The sequence below is a fragment of the Panicum hallii genome, chromosome 7, assembly GCF_002211085.1.
Source record: "Panicum hallii strain FIL2 chromosome 7, PHallii_v3.1, whole genome shotgun sequence".
NCBI lineage: Eukaryota > Viridiplantae > Streptophyta > Magnoliopsida > Poales > Poaceae > Panicum > Panicum hallii.
In genome coordinates, this window is record NC_038048.1 from 45,808,617 (window position 1) to 45,822,538 (window position 13,922).

A 13,922-nucleotide genomic window follows, 5' to 3' on the forward strand; every position below is an offset into this window, starting at 1 on the left:
GCTTGCCTCGGTGCCTAAGACCATCGAAGCCGTTAAAACTGAAACTTGAGGAAATTTGAATTTATGACGTCCCTAACTGAGCACTGGTTACTGCTGTATATAAGGTGCCTGGTATATGTATGTCACAGCGGAAGGACACTCGAGAATTGGAGCAAATACAGGGGGGGGGGGGGGGGGGGGGTTGTGGAGGCTAACTGCGAATCTAAACTTAAGTGCATCATAATCCATCATCACCACCCCACCAAGAACTTATAAGCTTGCAGACTCCCCCGGGGAGGATGTACCTTCTAGCTCAAGTAGATCAGCGTTGCCAAAGTACTTCATGTAAAGCGACCGAGATATATTCAGAGCGTCTCCTGTAGCTGTGGTTGCAAATACCTTCCTATCGCTCTGCCAGTCGTTGGTGAGGCTGATCCATTCCCGCCTCCATTCCTCAAGCGCAAAAGGCTCATTCTTCTCCATGCTCTGTAACAAGTGCTTGAAGTAGATGGCTGCTCTTAGTCCATAGTAGTCTCGCAGCAGGCCACTCCAGTACTTATTTGCTGGAACAAATTTGTTAGAAAGAAATCCATGAGAGCAAATGTGAAAGCAGTACATGGCTAAGTGGCATGTGGCTCACCGTAATCGCGCAACAAACTTGCTTTTGTTTCAGTATTGTCAAACCACATTGTAATTTGTGTTCTAGCATTCCATTCATACTGCAACAATTTCAATGTAGTTGTGTGTCAGCAATCTGAGGAATAACTCGTGAGCTTTAGAATACTGTTAGGAGTACATGCTATCTGAGCTAGCATAACATGCATCACAAGATCATGATTTGAACGCACACATGTATGCTCTGTTAAATTGCCTTAGTACACATATCGATCTAAGATCAAGCAGGTAGGTCAGAATGGAAGCATCAATACCTTCATTAACAAACAACTATAGGAATAGTGATTTAGCATACAAAATGTATGATGCTATATCATCAAGTGTTAATTAAAGAATGACAAAAGAAAAATAATTACCTGTATCTCTTGTTTTCGGTCTCGTGCAAGGCCCTTGGCATTTTCCAACCAAGGCCCAAGCAGAAATCCCTCATGAGAGGCAAGTAGTGTATCGAGGTCATTCACAAGGCCGAGGAAATGCTGGCACAGGGTTGTCATTTGATTCGTACTGTTTGATTTGTAGCTCTTGATGATCTTTATAAAGACATCATTGGCATATTTAGCCAGAACTTGACGAGTTAAATCCACAAGGTCATACCTGTTAATGTGATTACAAGGGAGCAATAATTTGAATCTTACAGTAAGAATTGGGTAAATGCCAATTCTAAAAGCAACATAAAAGAAATGTGTACACAGTCCATTAAAGACCAGCACTTTTCTAAGCTTGCAAATAGTGTTTTCTTAGCATAGTAAAGACTGATTGAAAAAAAAAATAGGCACATAGCTAATAGCAACACTCAAAGATGAACTGAATGATTAATTTGCAGTATGGACCAAGCAATTAGAGTGCCTGTGTTCTCACCTGAAGGTGTTGCTGTCAGATACTTCATCTCCGTATTGAAGAAAGAGCTCAAGGGCATGTACAACGACACTGGTATTGTACCATAGATGAGGATGTTCATATGCATCATTGGAGGTGCCCTTCACGTAATTCTTCGGTGATCTTGTAGCATACAGTTTTCCATAACTCATGTATAACCCTTGTGTCTGAATAACAAAAGGTTCAACATCTGGGAAGGCTACTATCACGTCCCGATTTTTGTCCTGTTACCAGAATAAAATTCATGATGAGAAGAGTAACAGATAAGAATGCGATCAAAGCATCAAAAAAGCATAGGAGTAAATTGACATTTACTTCGGTTATGGTCTGTGCCTAGAGCCAGTTCAGCGTTGCAGCGGCCGTGCATACGGAAAGGAGCAGCATGCACATAGTAGTATACTAGTGTTGCAATTAGTTTGTTAGCTTGTTAGCATAATCTGTTGGCCTTATCTCATAGCTGTTAGTTTATTAGGCATCATGACATGCAATGGTTAGTGTGTGCCTATTAAAGGACGACGTTGTAATCAGCAAGCAAGAAAAAAAAACAGTCAGAGGTTCAGAGCCTCCAGAGAGAGGACAGCTAGCCTGATTCTTCCTGCGATCCCATCTATCCCAAGTTAATCCATATCAACTTCAATTGGCATTTGCAACAATTACCAAAAAAGAAAAAAAGCAACAAGCATAAGAGCTGTATGTCACAGAACAATTTTATCTAGCAAAGATCTTTATCATATGGAGTAAGGAGCAACTTAAATAAATACAAAACTCCAAGTTGTTAGTAGCATAGCATATCAGACATCTATGATTTTGCTACTCACAAGACCTTCTGTTCCTTGCGTATGCTTGTGTAATGTTGGATGAACACTGGACACACACACACACACGGCACAATGCCTGATCATGGCATAATTTTTAGAGAAATATTAACTTACATTTTTACCATCTGTGCAGTTATATAGAGTTTGGTATAAGATCCACCAAGCATGTTGCAGTCCCTTCACTGGTTTTCCATATCTTCTTGTTGGATATGTCTCAACCCAAACCTGGAAATAAGACAAAACCGACCAAGCCAAAAAATTGGTTGCATTCAATGGCAAGTTCAATGGGAAACTTCCATATAAACATAAAGAAGAACTGCACAATAAGAAAGAATGCGTCTATGGCACATAAAGCTCTTCTAGAAAATATTCTTTTATTTCACCTGAAGATCAACTCGTCTATGATGGAAGGCCATTTCTGACATTAGGTCATAAACAATTGGATTTTGCTCGATACCCTCCATAGACATACCAACTCCAACCTTCAAAATTATTGTGTTAACAAGTAAAACATCGCATTCCATATTTCTATAAGCAAGCTCAGCAGCAGAAACAACTGATTAAGTTAATGTCGTATACCATTGTAGAGTTATCACTTAGTCGAGCATCAATAGGCCCAGAAGCCAAAGCATCCAAAACACCATACATTTCAAAATCTGCAGCGAAATTGTGGAGCATGCACCTGAAAAAGGATCATACAAGTTTCATTATAAAGGAAAATATAAGGACAGTAATAGATGGTGTTGACAAGAAAAAGAAGAGAACTTTCCAGATGTAGGGGACACCATAGAACTGATCAGAATTTATCCACACTGGTTTAACTTCAGCATAAAGATCAAGAACAATCATTCTGCCAACTGGAACTGAATGCAGTAATGCCTAACAACAGCAGATTTTGAGATTAATCAGATAAGGAAAAATCCTTATTATGTAGAAGCAGCATGCTCAAATAGAAAGAAAAAAAATGATTTATAGATGTATCTAGCCACTTTAAGTTCACAAGGCTTATTCACATTTAGCAGAAATATTGCAGAAACTGAGTGTACAAGGAATGGTCAACTTATTAGAAATACAGTGGTTATCATATCATTCGGCAATGGACCACTGCAGGCATGGACTTCTTGATTAGTATCAAGGCAGCAACCTAACAGGTACACCCACTGCAAATTGTCCCTCCTTGGTGTTTGAAACAACTCATATATGTTATTGGAAGACAAAAGGGCATTGACCAAATGAATGTGATCACCTCACATTATTGCAATATTAATTGCAGTCATCCAACATACTGACTTTCCAAGGCAACTGCTAGCAGCACAATTTTGCTATGTAATATTATTTAATTAAAAATCCAGGTCCAAAGAATTTCAAATCCCATTACTCCTATAATGTTTTTGAAGAAATGAGAAACTAACATATGCAAAGCTAATAAAATTACAGTGTTCATATCTTATCAAACTATATAATAAAGTTTCACCTTCATTTGTGGGGGTTCCCAGAAAGGATCATAGGTAAACAACCAACCCTGCAGAGTAAAACATGTTAGAGATCCTTGCGTATCCATATATGGTGTGACAATGCAGCAAGAAAATTTTCACAGCTAGAGAGGAGAATAATGCATCAAAAAGTAGTTCCACAAGTAAAAACTTAGAGCTCATCCACCAAGACATCCATAGTCCATATCATATCCATAATAACTGCTTTTACAGACAAATCCATTGCAGGTAATAAATTAGCAAACTACCAAAACGCAGAGAACTTACTTGCATCAACCAAACAGCATCATCGTCACCGCTTTGCATACCCCTGAATGTTGCAGCACCCAACGAAGAGATATAGTTTGGATCACTTAGTGGAGGAGTGTTCTCATCAAAAGTATCACTAGACAGATTGGAAATATAAATAAATGAGAAAAGGTCCATTGATCAGGAACTTCCAGTGAGGTGGATGATTAAAAACCATACCAGTTGTATATGTGACTTGTCCTACCATATTCTGCGTGAAAGAACAAGAAAAATCAACACGTATCAAGGTTTGCATTTTTTTTCCTGATGAAAAAGTGTAAACAAAATACTCTTTACAAAAGAGAACAATAAGATAAATGTTAGCCACCAATCTTGTGGGAGGGGAAAAATTCGGATGTTGATTAATATTGCAAAAATTAATCATGTGTTTCTTTTTCCTCTTTCCAAGGTGTGCTGGCCCGTTTCAAGAGAGTTTAAAATCAAGATAATGTTCTGGGAGCCACAGCTGAGTTCAACTGAAGAAAGACAAAATACAAAACGACATATTAACCCACAATCTTTTTTTCTACATCCCCTCCAATTAGTACATCTGACCTGCTTGGTTTGTTTTGTTCTCATTGCTATCTAATTCATGACTTTAACTATTCTATCTTCACAAAATAACAAGTTCACCAAAGATGTGGTCAGGAAGCACAAAAGAACCTAAAGATACGGTATTACAAAAGTGGCACGTGCTAGTACTATAAGAAAATAGCCATGTAAAGCATGATTTGGATATTACTATCGCGTAGTATGTCACTCATGACACCAAACCAAGTGCTATACCATATGAAAACATATCGTGGTTCTCTAGCAAGGGACATCTGGGGCAAACTTTTTATTATACTTCTATTTTGGACATGATGTATAAAATAATACATAGAGGGGCTAACTAATAGAACAGTTTATTTCATGAACAATGGCTGAATACCATGTAAAAGGACCGAGATTTTCCGCTTCATTCACATGATAACCGTAAACATAGTGTTCTCAAACAACTTAATATAATTGGAAAAGAATTTTGGAAACTTAGATAGTTAGAATTTATCTGTTACAAAAAATTTCCAGTCAACAGATTTGGTAAAAGAGAAAACACAGGATTCCAGGTCTGACTTTAAATATCTTGCATTATGGTGTTAGAGAACAGCTTGACCAAAACAACAGATCCTACCTCTGATTTGTTCTTCTATAAACAACTTTCCAATTTCAATAAATAAAGGATCAGATGCATCAAGAAGATATGTGCAGCACCACCTTGGATTGCTGTCAACTGTAAACCTTAATATAACAGAAGAGAATCAAATGAGCACAAGTGATTTAATGATGAAAAAAAGATGTCAGCAATATATGCAGAGCATTGGATTGCAGTTCTGTGAAACAAGACTGAGAATACAAATGGGTACAAGATTGTTTTGAATCTGGTGTGCCAATCGTGGATGGCATCAGGAGGCACAAGTATGTAGAGTGATTGTGCCAGTTAGATCAACTGTAGCAGCTCAAATTGTTCCAGTTAGATCAACTGTAGCAGCTAAAACTGCTAAGATATGCACTGCAAGCACAAATTGCAATAGAACTGCAACCATGATTCCAGTTAGATCAATGAAAGACAACAACTGTGGAGACACAGAACTGCAAGGAATTCAGTAGTGAGACACAAACCATGAGCTGCAACCATGGTTCCATATTCTATATTTTAAGTATTCCATCACGGATATATTATACAGTAGTCACTAGTCAGTATATATCAAGGTTTATTGAGAAGATACGAAATCATCCTTACCAGTTTCCAAGGTGAGTGACTTTAGCTGAAGGAAATTTTGACTTTAATGCAGCTGGGATGTTGCCAGAAAAGGCTGGAAGAACTGCAACAGAGGCAGAAGTAAAGTGATGCTGACATTAAACAAAAAAAACTCAGACTGAGTAATTAAAAATATCAAACATTTAGAGTGGTCATACTAGGCAGAATAGGAGTTCAGAAAGAAACACACAAAATTGTAAACCAATAATAAAGATATATTTGTATAAAATCACGTACTATTGAGTTTTCTATATAATATTAAAACATTCCTCATGTAACTGTACAAAAACCAGAAATGCTAGAATGGTACAAGTGTTACCTGGAAACATGCCAAAAGCATACATCCTAGAAAGGATTTTCTTCTGAAGAGCTAGTTGATCATCAAGCCAGGTCTGAGGAAGAGGCCCACCCCATCTGGCAAATAATTCGAAATAAAAGAGTTCAGAAAATAAGTAATATACAGGATATTTCGAAAATAGAGTTTAGAAAGAAAAAAAATCTGCATCCAAGACAACTAAATAACAGTGGTGACTATCTGACTATGTATTCCTAAAAGTACTAAAGATGACACTGAAGTCTTGTTGGCAGCCAAGGCAGTGAGTTATGCTCAGAGATAAACATCAGGACATAGGACTTGGAAAAGGGGGACCAAATACCAAAACAAGATTTTAAGCTTTCACATCTCTATTTTAATGTCATTCCACATAAGGTCAGTTCTCTTTCGCTGTCTTAATCTGATGTATCCAGATGCAAGCATGCCAAGTTGCAGCTATATATTTTATAACAAAGTAATTCCCAGGACAACCTAAAATTTCAATTACTGTCTTGTGCTGCGGTGTTAAAGAATTAATGAAAATAATTTAAAAAATACATTATGTCACAATATTATTTTAAAAGAATATCAGATCAAAATAGAATAATATAAAATACAAAATTTACATGTGAGGGAGCAGCAGCAAGTCAGAGGTGTAACTTACCCATGCATATTCGCCATTCGAGACCATGCAAGAAAAGCTGGCCCACCAAAGAAATCATCCAAATCTAATTTGCTAATATTGTACCTCTTCAAGAATTTATAAGGGAATAAAGCAGAAGATATTAGGGCATTTTCAGGATAACAGGAAGAGTAAAGCAACAACCAGAGTCTATTTTTATCTTAGATAAAAGAGTGCCAACACTCTCATAACAAAAGTGAGCCAACATACTATAGGGCCTACAGGAAGAAACCAATGAGGTTTTATCTTTTTTTTATAGGGGATATAGACATCCCCCGACAAAAAGCCAATATCAAGAACTGCTCCTAAATCATTTTGTCAACACATTGCAGTAATGTGCTGCTCTGTCTGCTTATCTATATCGCAGCTAAGCATTTACAGGTATGAACCAATCCGTCTGCTTAAATCTCTACCTAAGTTCTAGTATGCTTTTGTGCATCATTTTGACGCCTTAAGGACTCACGAAAATACATAGTATTAAATTATACAGTTTACAGAATACTTAAAGAAAAAAGGACACATGTATATACCTGAAAAACCCTCTGCCATATAGACTCTTGCCCAGTGAAAGCAAGGGGCAAATTGATCCCTTGAAGAGCCATCCAGTCAATTTCCTTCTCCCAACGCTCCCAATTCCACCAAGCAAAAGAATCTAAAGGGAAAGAGAAATAGTTTTAATCAGAGAAAAATTCAGGAAATGTGTTTTTACTTTACATGGAGGAAAATTGATATCATCAGTATTAATAGCCAAAGGTTCACAGGAGCCCCCAAAATAGAACCACATGGTAGCAACAAGAAACCAAAACAAGGGGTAAGGCTATACAATCAGGAAACTAGTCATAACAACACAAGTCCATGGGGGCATCAACAGGAATAAATCAGAACACCCTTTTGGGGGAAGGAAAGGTAACAATGGTCCTGACTGGGATATTCACAAACAGGACCTGAAAATGTATGATCATAACAGAGGGAAAAGAAATACAATGTAGTACGACAAGCAGAGCACGGAGCATCCCCATCAGTGTGGCTGTGGCAGGGTAGCTGGCAACACGTCATGTGTTTAAAAAACTACTTCAATTACAATGCTTAGAAATTTCAAGAAGAACAAAATGACTTATCCTATTAGGATAGGGAAAGTGCTATAAGAGTAATAAGTTATCAGCTTACAGCTGGATGTAACTGCATTCTGGTAGTAGCTCCAGTCAATGGGTCTTTGAATAAATACACCACCAGCAGGAACACGAGGTAATGACCCAGGATGTGGAATGGATGATAATTGTGCACCACCAGTTTTATACCAAGATATATGTGCTGCACAATAGTGTTTTAAGTACCAGTGAAAACCAGCAGAAATTTCCACCCCACTTACTCCAAGTATCCTGACCACAAGCAATGACAAATATGAAGAAGTTGTTAAGCCCGTCTGGTTTCACTATGTAAAAACTAAAACATGCACGCATGCATTGCTGAAACATAATTTATGAAACTAGAATGATGTTGCTGTGACATACAAAAGTTTTCAGTCTCAACTAATATAGCAGATGGCATTTTGCCCTGCACATTTGGAGAAGGCTTAATCGCTCAAGTATAAGCCAATTGCAAAAGCAAACAGGATTGACAGTGGCACATGATTCTAACAGAATCTGCTGAGGCCCAAACTTCATGTCGTTAACTGCTTTTTGGATAGGTTATAATAAACATAAATGAGAAGAGTTCTGATACATAAACACAAGAGAATGTATAGCCTGCTGTACTGGTTCACTAAATCTAATGCCTTAATCGATGTCACACACTCAAGCCTAAATGCAATCAACTCATCGTGAGATAAAAGAAGATGTGGTTATAAATTCACTGTTTGCATATGTTGATAATACATATTTAACATCAATTCACCCAACACCAAATTTCTGAAAATAACAGCAAATGAAAAATATAAACACTATAAGACATGCGCATGGTCCTCTAGCATCAAGAAACAGAAAAGAAATTGTAAATGCCAAACAAGCTGAAGATATTATTTGCATCAAATGTTAAAATACAAAGGTTAAACATACAGTATTTCAGGAGTCCCTTCTCCATCAAACAACGGGTGGTTGATAATGATGAAGCATGCCTTCCCGCCACATTGTTCCTATCAATGCAGTGGAGTAGATTATGAATCCTTGCCAATGAGTAATAGGGGTGTCAGAACCCATTGTGAACTTCCTTAGGCAGAGTTATAAATCAACAGGAATCATTACAAAAGGCAAAACGCTGTGTGTAGGGTTCAGTTTTGACAGTTAAAATGGATTTAGATAATCTAAATTAACTTCGTACCCACATGTTTACATGATGAGAAGTCCAAACAAACTACACCCTACTTTGATCGACTACTCTATGATGTCCCCGTGACGGCGCTTCGTTGGCTTCTGATTCTAGCCGATATTCTCACTGCACATTTATCCCTCGCAACTCTACTTGTGCAGCACTTGCCAACATTCAGCAGCACCTAGAACTCTACGACTCCCCTCCCCGAGCAGCGAAGCACGCGTACCGTGGAGATGACCCTGAACTCGAAGCTGGCGGAGTGTGAGGGGAGGAGCCGGTCGAGAAGCCCGCGCGCTGCGGCCTCCTGCTCGGCCGACGACGAGCCCTCCCGGCGATGGAGCTCGCGGACGCGGTCGAGGTGCGGGAACCGCCGATCGGAGCATCTCGCTTCCGGAACGGCGCAGGCAATCACGACGAACAGCAGGAGCGTGAGCAAGCGGGAAGCGGGGCTGGAGGAGGGCCGCATCGCGGCGGCAGCGGGGTGGGGAGTGGGATGAGGATTGGAGTGGCGAGTGGGACTCCGCCTCCGCGGACGGCATGACGACGGGTTTAACTAAGCAGGAGCGAGGTGGTTGGCGATTGGAAAATGGAAGGCGACAGGGAAAGGGCGAGAGGTTCTCGAGACGGCGACGGGGGTTTGGGGACGGCAATGGGGAGGAGAAGACGACAGAGCAGCAGGCCGCGCGCGGAAGGGGACGGAGGTAGGGTAGCGCCGTGACGTCAGTCAAGCCGTTCCCGCTTTCTTTTGTCCTTCGGGGGCGCTTTGGAAAAAAAATTAAACTGAGATGTAGACAGAATTCTGATCATTTTTTTAGACATATAGCTTCAATTTGCCTTGTTGCTCTCCTAAAAAAATATAAATTATGCCTATTGCCTTCTCCTGTAGCAAGAGTCTGAAATGTAAAATGCAGCAGGAAATTGGTGTTGCGTCCTTTGTACGGCTGTTTGATTTGCATAGTGGATTCTCTGTCACTGGACATCACGCTTTAATTTAGATCAAGGACGGCTGAGCTTAGTTATCCTAAGAACATACCAAGCCTTGTGATGTTAACATCCTTGTTGCTATTCAGAAGTACATATTCTACTTCTACCCAAAGGTCTACTCTAGCTAGTAATCTGAAAAACACGGGGGGATCAAGCCACAGTGCCACACACACCTAGTCAGCAGCGTCCTCCGTCCTTAACTCCTTATGCACTTATCGTTAGTTTTATTTTTACTCCAAATCACGCGTTTCGTCCAAATATTTCTTTCGTATTGCAAAATGGTCGGCCGGCACAAAAAAAAAAACGAAAACTGTAAATTCTCGTCTTCGCAACCTTGCCAGTCACGTAATATTGACCCAGAGGCCCAGATCCTGTAAAAAAAGGCCTGTGGTTGTGGGCTCCGAGGCCGAGGGGCAAAAGGTGGTGGTGGGCCGGGCTCAACATTCTTGAGGAATGAATGGCCCAAGAGTTTTTCTTCTGAAGATTCTGAACTTACAATGCCATTCACGTTGATCTTATCAAATTTAGCGCACAAATAAAGCATCCATGATACCAAGAGCTGTATTTATTCCTTCATGCTATTTCGGTAAGGTAGTGCTACAACCGTTCGAAGCAGACTACAACATGATGGAAGGAACATTTCTGCAGACCACAACACACCACACGCACTGAGCCCGGATCACTCCATGGCAATAGTAGATCTGTCACCAGTCACCACACCGTAACTGATACACCCTCTGCTGTTGCTTCAGTTCGCCTTCCGGCAGTTCACCCTGACCTGCCCTCCGGATCCAGTGACGACGCCGATGCCGCCCATCTTCACCATGGCGTCGCGGAAGTCGTCGAAGAACCCGGCCATGTCGGACGCGTAGGCCTTAGTCTGCGCGTCCGCGGAGCCGCCGCTGAACAGCTGCTGGTCCGAGTGCAGCAGGCCCTTGTTCCGCAGCAGGTTCTTGTAGTAGAAGTTGTCGAAGACGTAGGACGTGCACGGGTCCAGCGGCGAGGTGTTGTCGTCGCCGTTGCCGGTGGCGCTCGGGCACCGCGGCTTCAGCGACGACGCTAGCGACGCGTCCAGGCTCGTGGTCTCGTTGTAGAGGCGGCCACGGAAGTTGACGCACCGCGCCTGCCCGATGGTGTGCCCGCCCGAGAGCGCGATCATGTCCGTCGCGCTCAGACCCTTCTTGGAGAAGGCCTTGATCAGGTCGGCGAGGTCCAAGGTCGGCGCCGGGAGGTCGTTGTTCGCGTCGTCCAGGCTCGCCGTCGTCCCGTCCCGACGGCCGAGCTCGACGTCCCAGGTTGGCCCGCCAAGCTGTAGAGGTGACAGTTATTAGCTTGAAACCATGCATGGAAAGAGGTAACGAACCGATCATGATCTGAATGATTGTGCATGTGATGCTTACGGCGACGACGGAATCGCGGGCGGCCACGGCGAGGATGTCGGCGCAGGAGACCGTCTTCTTGCAGGCGTCCTCGAGCTGCGCCTTGATGTCGTCAATCACTTCGAACCCGCGGAGCGAGTTCTTGTTCGGCTGCGCGGTCTTCTCGCCGGTGAAGCCCGGGGCGTCGTCGAGCAGCACTGACCCGTCACAGCCCTGTAAAGTTCATTTGCGGTCAACGATTAGTCCACGAAAAGGCACTCCATGATTGTAGTCAGAGACTAAGCGATCTGCTAGAAATGACAAAGACTTGTTTGAAAATTGAAGCACGCCGCAGAGTGCGCGCCACTTTTTAACTGAACTGACTGTACACCACCCCACTGTCCCACCCACATACTCTGCATGATACGCATCTATTCTCCATGTGCAAGCAGTGGAAGATTCTAACTTAATTTCGTTAGTTTTTCCTTAATTGCCCGATGGGTTTGAAGTTGCTAATTTTTGCTGACGAGTTTCAGAGAGAGAAAAAAATCAACATCGTTTATGCTGGAGTTTCAGATAAATGGAAACAAAATGAAAGGCTGAAGAAAAAGAGAAGGTGGCTAACGGCACTTGCATTGACAAAGCAGTCGTGGAAATGGAGGCGGAGCAGTGACGCCCCCATGCGGGATTCCTTGGAGACGGCAGCCCTAACGGCGGACTCGACGATGTCGAGCGCGTCGGGGCATGTCTCGTCGTAGAAATCGGTGGAGAGCTGCGCTGAGACAGCAGCCGCGGCGAACAGCAGGGCCAAGGTGTAGCAAGCGAGGGATTGCCTGGACGCCATTGCTGATAGCTAGAGCTCGTTAGAAGGCGCAGGGAATTCTGTGTGACTTAAGTGGTCTGTGCGTGCTGCGGCTGCAAGGATAGCTCCATGCGCCCTGGTATTTATAGGCACGGCGGTGTCAGCTGCTAGTTCTTTACAGCACTCCTAGTGTCTCCTGCATGCATGTTATCTGCTGCCATCTACAGCTTGGACATTGTTTAACTTTTAGTGGTGTACAGCCAGAAAGTAAGAAATGAGAGGACACACGTAGAAAAGCTTTATTTGCATGCGCAATGTTGCTGCGCACCACAACGCACCTGTAGGATTACCTGCATCATCTTGAAGGCCATACTGTAAAAAGGGGCTCTGCAAGGTAAGCCCAGTGCGTGTGTCTCATGCATCAAACCTCTACAATTTTTTCACTCTAAGATACAATACAAACGCCATCATATAAGTTTGTTACGCCTTGCAGTTGCTTTAGTACTTCTTTTTTTTAAAAAAAAATCCATTTACAGATGCACTGGTACTAGTGTAACGTTTTGCTATAGCCTTCTTGATTCGTATTCTGGAGCCAGGATCAAGCGAGATCCATCCAGTTGCACTTCTTTACTCCAGGCCCGGACATGAATTTCAAAGCTACTGCCAAGTGCATGTGGGACAGGCTCGCTCAGCTAGTGGAGCTTCAGTGCATAGCATACGACTTTGCAACCAACCTTAGGGCCCAATCAGGCAATAACTAGGACCCAAATCCCCGTTTAGTCTTTAAGCTCAGGTGTGAATAGCGGCGCGGCTGGTCGTAAGTAGCATGACCAGGGTCAGCAAATTAGGCGCGCAGCATGTTTGCTTTAAGCGGAGTGCTAGGATTAAGCATGCTCTCCAAGCAAAGAAACAGAGGCGTGCTAGCTCTTACTTTTCGCGGCCCATGCATGCACAGCATGGTGATACATCGCTGCGGATCTCCCAAACTTGGTGTGACCTTGTGACGGTTTCATTCCTTTGTTATCACTTCTGCTATAAACTATGTGGATTCTGAAGCCGGGTTGATCTTGATTTGGTGCGAACTTGTTTTACTTTCGTTGGAGCGCTGGCAGCTAGGTGCCTAGGTATTCCTACGTGATAGCTAGTAGATTAACTTCTTAAACTGTGTGCGGGTGTACACTAGGCTATTTATATTTCCAACTTTTTGCTGAATTTTGTCATTTTTAACTGGAATTTATATTTTTGAAAAGACGAATTAAACAGCGAGCTGTAGCACTCAATCGGAGGAAAGAGATGAGGTAGCCACTTGGATCCGGGCTCGATGAGATAACAGCACCTATACCACCATTCCACCAACCTAGCAATCACTTTGTTCTAGATCTTCCCATTAGGATCATACATTATCCATGCAATCAAATAATAATGACCCTAAAAACTGAATCAAATCATGTAAGGAACTCTGAATCGAATCATGATTAAATGTGGATTAGGCGCGCGGCTGAAGAGTCCTGACGTAACTATCCTCGCACCGATCACGGCGGTGTTTGGC

The 13,922-nt window shown here is 42.1% G+C and overlaps 2 protein-coding genes across 3 annotated transcripts; both read right to left on the reverse strand.

The window, feature by feature from the left end:
- Positions 1-217: 217 nt before the first annotated feature.
- Positions 218-9,819, reverse strand: LOC112898743 (alpha-N-acetylglucosaminidase-like). 2 transcript variants are annotated; one of them, XM_025967023.1, is made up of 19 exons: positions 9,456-9,819; positions 8,977-9,053; positions 8,090-8,301; positions 7,453-7,574; positions 6,905-6,990; positions 6,247-6,341; positions 5,910-5,991; positions 5,301-5,407; positions 4,310-4,340; positions 4,109-4,226; positions 3,823-3,870; positions 3,118-3,227; positions 2,928-3,030; positions 2,732-2,830; positions 2,463-2,573; positions 1,513-1,754; positions 1,011-1,248; positions 620-698; positions 218-542 (listed from the first exon to the last, which is right to left on the reverse strand). In XM_025967023.1, exons 1-19 carry the CDS (start codon positions 9,693-9,695, stop codon positions 250-252), a joined length of 2,493 nt encoding a protein of 830 aa, XP_025822808.1. In that variant the 5' UTR covers positions 9,696-9,819; the 3' UTR covers positions 218-249. The 2 variants fall into 2 exon arrangements, with proteins under 2 accessions (XP_025822808.1, XP_025822809.1); XM_025967024.1 differs by lacking the exons at positions 8,977-9,053; positions 9,456-9,819 and adding an exon at positions 7,905-7,963 and having other exon boundaries at positions 8,090-8,136.
- Positions 9,820-10,760: 941 nt separating this feature from the next.
- On the reverse strand, positions 10,761-12,479 carry LOC112898746 (peroxidase 2-like). The gene is made up of 3 exons (XM_025967027.1): positions 12,206-12,479; positions 11,614-11,805; positions 10,761-11,522 (listed from the first exon to the last, which is right to left on the reverse strand). The coding sequence occupies exons 1-3, from the start codon at positions 12,413-12,415 to the stop codon at positions 10,962-10,964; spliced, it is 963 nt and encodes a 320-aa protein (XP_025822812.1). The 5' UTR covers positions 12,416-12,479; the 3' UTR covers positions 10,761-10,961.
- Positions 12,480-13,922: the final 1,443 nt, after the last annotated feature.